We start from the raw sequence: 8,895 nt of genomic DNA on the forward strand, positions 1-8,895 counted from the left end.
ACTGGCCAGCAATGGGCAAGGAAATACACAAAATGGTATCGTCATGTATTACACATGTTTGCAGTATTAGTCATCTAATCCAAGGGAACCAAGGTCTTGCGTCCGACCTGTTCACACGGAACAATAAGAACTATGTTCTTGTCTCAAGGTAGTGCAATTGCAAAATACGTTGTCTGCAACCCTAATAGAAGCTACTCAGTTGATATTGGCTAGACATGGTGTATGTGATGAGTTGGTGACAGAGAATGGACCCCAGTTCAGTAGCTGAAAGCAGTACAAGAGCTGGAAGACGAGCTTCAAAGACTAGACCTCTCAGTTGGACATGTCTCTCCATTAACCTAGTCAACAGCCACTGCCAGCTTGAACACCAGAATCCGAAAGTGTGGACTGTCTTCTCGGGAGATGTGGTATGTTCACACCTTCCTGTTAATGACCGACAACTGATAACTACCCAGCATGATATTCGCATCAGCAATCATCCATATAGTGAAAGATCTAAAGCCCCTCGTGGAATGGCAGCACCTTCACCCCCCTTATATGTTGGTGATCTTGTTTATATACATACTGACATTAACAAATCAACTGCAAGGGATCGGTATCTCATTGTTTTTGTCGAAGGACAATGGTGTAATATTCAGAAGTTTCAGGGTTCTCAATTACATAACACGTCATATCGTGTAAAATGTAGCGAATGCTACAAGGTTCTCCTTGGTATGCACACTAACAGTAAACAGTATCCATCAAACAACCTTTCCGATGGTGACGAAGACACAAAACCATCCCCCATACCACCTCCTCCTGTTATGATCGTTCTGCAGGAGATCTCAGCTCCACCAGCGGATGAGTCAGTTACAACGCCTCGAGAAGCAGAACAAAAAGACGCTTTGCAGCCGAATGAAGCACAGACGTGTCACTAAACAGAAGATCTAGCTATTGAGTTTCCCCAAGTAGCTGTCAGTACTAGCAATGAACCACCGTTATGCAGATCGTCACGCACCCGTCGCCGCCCCATATACTCGACGACTATGTTTCAGGCTGATTTCTTCATAATATGTTTTATACGAAAAACATGTTATTACTGTAGATAGGAATTTATAGATTTTATTTTGGTATTCTATTATGGTTTCTGCATTGTTGATAAAGACGATGAATGAAAAGAGGTTATGCCATTATATGAGTTATTATACAAAGTATCTTACAGTCTATCTTTGTCAGGTGTAGAATAACTGTCGGCCATATTGTTTTCAGTCTTTTTTTTATTACAAATATATATAGTTGTCATTATACAAATGTATACAAATATTACAAATAGTGGTCATTGTGTAAACCTGCCTCAAAAGGTAGATGAACTTGCCTAATCTTTGCCAATGTGTCCAAAGAATATCCCTATGATTATTGTTAAAATGAAAGGAAGTGTTGTAGTTTTAAAGATATTATTGTCAGGAAGCATAAGGTTGAGCAGGCATTGTATGGGTTGATTAAACACAACACTTTATATCATGATGTTTGTATTGATAATAGCGCACTTGAGAATTTGCCTGACAATGGTGTGCCTAATGATTTGAGAAAGATAGAGACTGAATCTAATGAACTGGAAAATATTTTTCCTGAAACATAATCATGCCGAGGCCCATCTTACTATTGATGACTTAAAAGGTATGGCTGCTCATAACTCATGTTTTATGTCAAAACTCTCAAGATATGTCGGTAATATCACAGGCAGTCCTTCTTATTGGTTTCAAAGTTAGAGAAGATTTAAAGGCAATTATTGCTCAAAAAGAAGCTCCCACAATATTTTTTACATTTTCGGCTCATTCAAATTCAAGGCTCAATATAATTCAAATGTTTCAACAAATTATCGATCTCATTTTTGTTAACCACAGAAGCCACATCGTCAACATGTTGTTTCCAAAACAAAGGTTTAACTGGACTAGAGGCTAAAGCTCTTTGCTCGACATCTCCCATTAGTAGGTTAGCAATTACTGCAGAGACCAGGGATAATAGTTGCGTTTGAAAGCAAAATAAGTCATATGGAGACAAAAGAATAAAAGATCGATTATATCCTCCACAGGTAACTAAGTTCTTTGTGATAAAGAATCATCTTCTGTGAGTCTTTTTCAGCAACTTTGATGGCAAGATTGACGGGGATTTTGGTGAACAAGGAAACAATATCAAACGATACGAGCACTTTTCTGGGTTTAGAGTTTTACGTTTAATAAATTCCGCAAAATGAGTTTTTTACTGTGTAGACAGCATTCCCAACAGTAATATCCATAAAATATTCTAGCTAAATACCTTGAAAGATTATAAGTGGGATAATTGACAAAACACACGATAGGCCTCAAAGGTTTTCCCAACTTATGAATCTTCCTCAAAGGTATTCCTAACTTATGAATCCTCAACGAGCCATAGAATCGTGGAGATAACCCATGGCTACTTTGCAACAATTTATAAGTGACCTTGTTAATTTTGTTAGCTTTCTTAAAGAGTAATAGGCGTTTGTTCAATTCTCTTTGTCTTACCAGTTGAAATAAAGAGAATTGAACAAAGGATATAAACAAAATTATCGAATGATCTTGCTTGTGTGCATGTTGAAACATGGTTTATACATGGAGTTAATTGAAGTGACTTAAAGATAGTTATCATTGGGTCATTGGTAGATACTGTAAACGTTGAAATGAGTGTCCAAGACAAGAAACAAGAGAGAAGTAAAGCCAAAACAGCGGTTACTTTAGTGTCAAGACGTCTTATCAGTGCAACCTATCAAGAGGAAGAGTATTAAAAGGCAAAATATTAAGGTGATTGAACTCAAAAAAATGTATGACTTTTGGTTGTCAATGAATAATTAAGAATTTTAACAGCTTGTACTAGAAGAAAACTCTGATCCTCATGTTGTAAATGACAAGGATTTTATCAACTATAGAAACAATGTAAAGAGAAGTTACAAAGAAGCTAGAGATGTATGTATTCTTGCAACAAAAGGCTACTCAAAACAAAGAGATTAAAAATCAAGCCACAAAACCAGTGAGAGTAGCCTTAAGGCTCGATGTTCATCGAGTAGGTCAGTTCTTGTAGTTTTTGATGAGAACATTAACTCTGTAAATCTATATAAACAAGTTCTGAAGACAGATAAACAAGATTTACAATCAATGACAAGGGTGAAAAACCTCGGATCTGAGTATGATTGGGTCCCCACAATCAGAGCAAGACATACAATTACCGACTGAAATTGACAAAATTATTGGACAAGTTTATAATCAGGTATGAGCAATAAACTTGTGCTCACAAGGATGTCAAAGTTCTGAGAACGACTTGTCACCCGTCAATCAGAATCAATTCAAAACTGTGGGTAAACTTAATGTCCTTTCTAATGAAGAGGTATCCCAAAATAGTGCTACATTGTCAGATGGGTCTCACAACTCCCATCCTGACATACCAACTAGCCACATGCCAGTCATGAGCTGATGTTTTTGCCCAAATGGCTGCAGAAGCAATTGCTGTAGTGAAGGGGATAGTGTGTTACCATAATGCGCTAAAATCTAATAGTGACCGTCCTGTTGGTATAGAACAGGTGCAATTGCAATATGAGAATTGTACAAAAGCTTCAATTATTTCAAAATGTACCTCTCCGATTTCTGAGGGATTAAAGAAGAATGTGTAAAGAGAGGTATCGGAGAACATTTTGATGTGAGGATCTGTAGGCTAGTGAAAGACAAGACGAATCAACCGCAACATTTTCTATCAATACCCAAGAGCAATGGACTTGAAACTACCGTCTTTAAAGGATATCACAAATAATGCTTTGATTTTACAAGGTATTCAAAGCATTTCAATAATTATTAGTAGTATAAAATATATGAAGAGCACCCAAGATTGTATTAGGACTTTTAGAAAAGCGTATTGATCTTTTAAAACTGCAAATTGTATAGTTGTGTTGATTATTTTTATATAAAATGCAACAAAAATCAAGGGATCGATGCTTCCACTTGTAGCTATCTGCTTCCACTTATTAATAAAGTATTCTTTTTAATGCACGGCATCACACTATTCTTGCACGTATATATAGTCAAAATCTCGATTTGTGTCTGTCCTTCTGTCTATCTCAGATTTCCGGGGGGGGTTTTACGGAATGAGGGGGCGCTGCATTTTTAATATTTTACTCATATTAAAAAATTGGAAGAAAATTTTTTAAATAGGCCCCTCCATACGGCTGATTTACATCAAAATATTAAGTAATGAACATTTTGGTGTTCAATATAGAGGTAAGCAATAGGGCTGTTTATTCAAACGAAAATAAGCTGCCGCTTAAATAAGTCACAAACAGCATGTTTATATTATTCCAAATTGGTCGCATGCCAACACACATAAATAGTCAGGGAGCGAAGACCGAGAAATGAGTAGTTCGTAGAGTCAAAAAGTGGGGTCAGTGATGAGATAAAGGGACATTTTTGTGACATACTGTGCGTGTCAGCATGAAAAACGAGGCTGGTCAATTATCTCTTTCTTCACTGTGTGGCGTAAATAGACAGTTAACGTCACTAGATAACATAATGCACATAAAATAGTACATTGTTGATATCACATGATTGGTCATGTGACTTTGTGTTTTTTATTTTTAGATATTTTTATATTTTTTTAGATATTTTTTCTTTTAATTCTGCTAAAAACACAACACTTCTTTTATTTTTTTAAAAAACTTTAAGAAATTAAATGACATTTGAAAAATAAATAACATTTTCAAAGTCACATTGCCTCGACTTGAAGTAAGCTGAAGGCAAGGCACCTAGGTATGTTCAAGATGGCGCCCTTCTCTCTAGAACAACTGTATGTTTGTCACTGTATATTTTCGTACTTTGCATCCATTTTTTTGAGTTTCAAATGGAACTGAGTACATCCAATGCCGAGGAAGAAGAACCTTGTGAACTTTACGTTCATGTAGCAAAGAAAGCAAGACTAGTTACGTCCTTCAACAAATGTATAATTTGTCAGAACAATTGTAAAGAAAAATTACGAATGGCAAAAGAGTCTTCAATTAAAACTCTTTTGGCTGCTCTAGAGAGACGTCGCGATGAGACTTACAGGAGGCTTGTGACTGAGAGAGAATATCTTCAAGACAAAGATATTACCATCTACTGGCATTCCACTTGCTACTCGGCTTACACAAGTGAACAAAATTTACAATATGCTGAAGTACAGCAAGGTAATTTCAGAGACTTCGTGTTTAATTGAGGTTTCTAATGTTTTAATGCTTTTGCTTATTTCGACAAACTTAACCAACATGATTTTCTCTTGTTTGTCCTGCTAGCGTAACCGAACATTTTTGTGTCATATTTTAGGTCATCAAGTAGACGCTGTCGAAGTTTCTGAAGTTTCTGATAGATCCTTAGGATCAAAATCATTACCATTTGATTCCTCCAAGTGCTTGATATGTGGTAATAGAAGGGCTAGATTGCAGAATACCCGTCCACTAGCTGGAAATCACTGCGTAGCCTTTTTTTTAGTGGCTACTGGCTACGCAGTCGAATCTAAAACTATGCCAGATCAAATTACTGCGTATTATTGCTAGGTAGATATCATTGTGCAAATTACTGCATATAATTGCTAGGTAGATATCATTGTGGCTACAGTGGCTACGCAGTAATTCCACTAGCCAGGCATCAATACTTAGCCGGTATATTTTAAGCGGCTACTCGCATATGCAGTCCAATCTAAAACTATAATCAAACTCAATTTACACTTCACAGTATGTCAATGCATATTTCCTGTATATTTAGTACTACTGCCTACTAAAACTATGATCAAATCTATATACTCTACTACCTCTATACAGTTTATTGCGTAGCCGTATATATATATTTATAATAGTAGCATCTAAATGACCCAATTCAATATTGTTGTAATTCAATATCATAGCACAGCCATGTTATTTACGAAGGCATGTCTACACAGTCATCTCATCTGAGAATCTCACCTATGACCTATAGCAACAAACTTCTATAATTCTTTTTACTCCTTTTAAATAACTATACAAACGAACACTTTAATGAGTACGATAGGAATTAATGTATTTAGTGAAAATTTCAATTTAAATCTAAACAAGATGTATAAAAATTCCATGCATATAAATTTACAAATTACAGTTATTGACAGACTTCAAAATATACTTCAAAAAATCTTTTTCAAAAATTAAATAAATATATAAATTGTTGTATATATGCAAAATTTACATTAGCTTAGCATGCCTACTAAAAGTCACCATATATTTTTTTAATATCATTAAGAAATATAGAAAACAAGTCTTTACCCTTATTTTCATATCTCCAAAGAAATTCTGCCAGGTAAGATGAGAATGCAAGCTTTCGCACACCAAAACATGGTAGTTTGCTTTTTGCTTGTCTCCAATGACCCTCTATTTTGTTTGTATGAAAACCATCTTCGTTCACAAACTCTTTTGAATGATTCACTAAACGGTGCTGATAACCGTTTAGTTCAAGTTTCGAATATGCTTTCCAGCAGTCAGAAACTATGGTGGTTTCTTTAGCAATATGTTTCTTAATTAAAGGTAAAAGCGTTGCTTCGTGTCTTTTGTCAACTGCTACCATAAAGCTTCTTCGAGATTCTTCTTCAATGCCACCAAACACCCATTGTCCTTCAACACGATGACCACGATGACATTTCCTCTTGCCAAACTTGCTTTCGTCAATCTGAACAGTTTTCCCAGGACCACCGATCTGCTCTTCTCGCTCAATAAGAGTTACTTCGCATGTTTCGCGACAGAACGAGTCCCAGTCTACTGCTGTATTAGAAGCAATGTTAAGTTCATGATGTATTTCATTTTGTTTCATATCACAGCACCACCAGTATGTGAATTTCAACACTTCATCTAATGTCATGTTGCTATTTTCGAACCAGCTGTCTTTTCTTATTGACATTTCAACCTTGTGCCGCTTTCTATTCTCTTGACGCCGACATTCCCATTTGAAATCATCTGAACGATCATCACATTGTACCAGTTTCATTGATTTCTTGCAATAACCGCAAAGTCGCTCTCTTGCAATTAATCCCTCATCCATGCACCAGCGTATTGTTTTCTCTTTTCCTTCTAGACAATAATGTCATAATCAACATTTCAGGTGCAATCATGAAAACGTTTATTTACGCTCTACACCTTTCTAATTTTTCTAAATGTATTTTAACATACAATTATTTTTCCATTTTTTCTCAAACCCAACCTAAAACACACAAAAACAAAATCATTCAGCAAAATATTTCACTTCAAGTTTATTTCCGCTCACGCTATTCAATACTCTTATTGCGTCAAACCTCGCTTTTCCGCTAGAAATTCCACGTTGTCGCACTGTTTGGTAATTCTATACTCTCATGGCATGTATCACACAGTTCACACAAACAACACACACGCTATATTCATTCTTTAACGCTCAAAGCTTGATCAAGTCTTAACTTATCGTTATGGCCGCGAAAAATCCTCTTTCAAAAATAGCAAGGCAACACAAGACAACGTGGACGCAGCTGCACAAAAGACTATCCCAGATGACTCTCCAGTTTGATGAGATTTTTCCTGAAGAGATTGCAACTTTTCTTCGACACAAGGCCACTTCACTCAACAGTTCCATGGGGTATCTTACGTCTGCCTTACTTTCCACCACAGCATTCCTCTCTGCTAATAATGGTTGTAAAGTTCATACCATAACCCACGAGCAACCCCTTAATCTCTACACCATATTTGTTGGTTATCCTGGCACTGGCAAATCCTCGGTTATATATCACGGATGTTTGGACTTGCTGCAGTCAATTATTGAAAGCGACCAATGGAACTTTTTCATGGATAAAACTACATAATCCGGTCTTGTCAAACACATTGGAAATAACCACTCGGCCTTTCTAGTTTCACCAGAGGTTTACGACGTTCTAAACAAACTCCTAAAGAACAATGACGAAAACGCCAGCGGTGACGCCATGCTGCTTTGCAAGCTTTTTTCCGGAGAGGCCAGTTCATATGCTTATTCTACCGAACAAACAAGAGAAATTCCAAGCAATACTCCATTCTCTATTCTCGGTTGTACCCAAATGCCAAATGTTGCAAAATTAATCGGCAGAATGGACCAAGGTCAAGGTTTGATTGACCGTTTTCTCGTGTCTGTCCCTATGGCACTTTGTCCAACATCTACAGAGATTGACAACGCGAGAGACTTTCTCAGCACAGAACCCGATGATGCTCTTAAACAAGTATTCCGTTACATTAATCGATGTCAACAGAACTCACCGACAACGTATGTCTTCGACGAAGATGCCAAGCAATTTCTTCGAAATAGGAAAGATGCTTTTATCGCTGAAATGAACGACGCAATTCAGGACGGTTTGCTTATTCCACCAAAATCCAAACAGTTAGATCTAATGCCACGTGTTGCAGCAGCACTCCACGTCTTCACTTGTGCGTTTTCCAACGTATTTGCTGGACATGAGGACGACCCATTACCCTCAACGATAACTTTGGATACTCTACAGCAGGCTGTAAACTACGTATCTCACCTCGAGGCACAAAAACATATGTTATGTCAGGTAATGTATAATATTTAGTGTGTAAGCGTTTTCCACTTGTCATTAATGCGATGAGCCTTCTTTGTGTATAATATTCACGAAATTTTAATAACGACTTTTTGGGTTCTTTAGTTCATCAAATCGATAACTCATGACATCTGTGATGCCCCAAGACCCCAACCAACAATTGCCAACATCAAAACAGCTGTTTTGCTATTCCCTGGGCCAATTGTGACCTACTGCGGTTTTCGGCAGTGTGCTCCTCGACTCGTTCGTAGCTCCACGAAAAAGAGTATGATGAAGCCGTTCAACAACTCAAGCCACATTTGGGCTCCA

At 37.0% G+C, this 8,895-nt stretch overlaps 1 protein-coding gene across 1 annotated transcript; it reads right to left on the bottom strand.

Moving 5' to 3' along the window:
- Positions 1-6,245: 6,245 nt before the first annotated feature.
- LOC114543892 lies at positions 6,246-6,893 on the bottom strand. The gene has a single exon (XM_028562703.1). It carries the CDS (start codon positions 6,891-6,893, stop codon positions 6,246-6,248), a length of 648 nt encoding a protein of 215 aa, XP_028418504.1.
- Positions 6,894-8,895: the final 2,002 nt, after the last annotated feature.

Source organism: Dendronephthya gigantea, unplaced genomic scaffold (genome assembly GCF_004324835.1).
Source record: "Dendronephthya gigantea isolate DGI-Jeju-01 unplaced genomic scaffold, DenGig_1.0 000581F, whole genome shotgun sequence".
Classification (NCBI taxonomy): Eukaryota; Metazoa; Cnidaria; class Anthozoa; order Malacalcyonacea; family Nephtheidae; genus Dendronephthya; species Dendronephthya gigantea.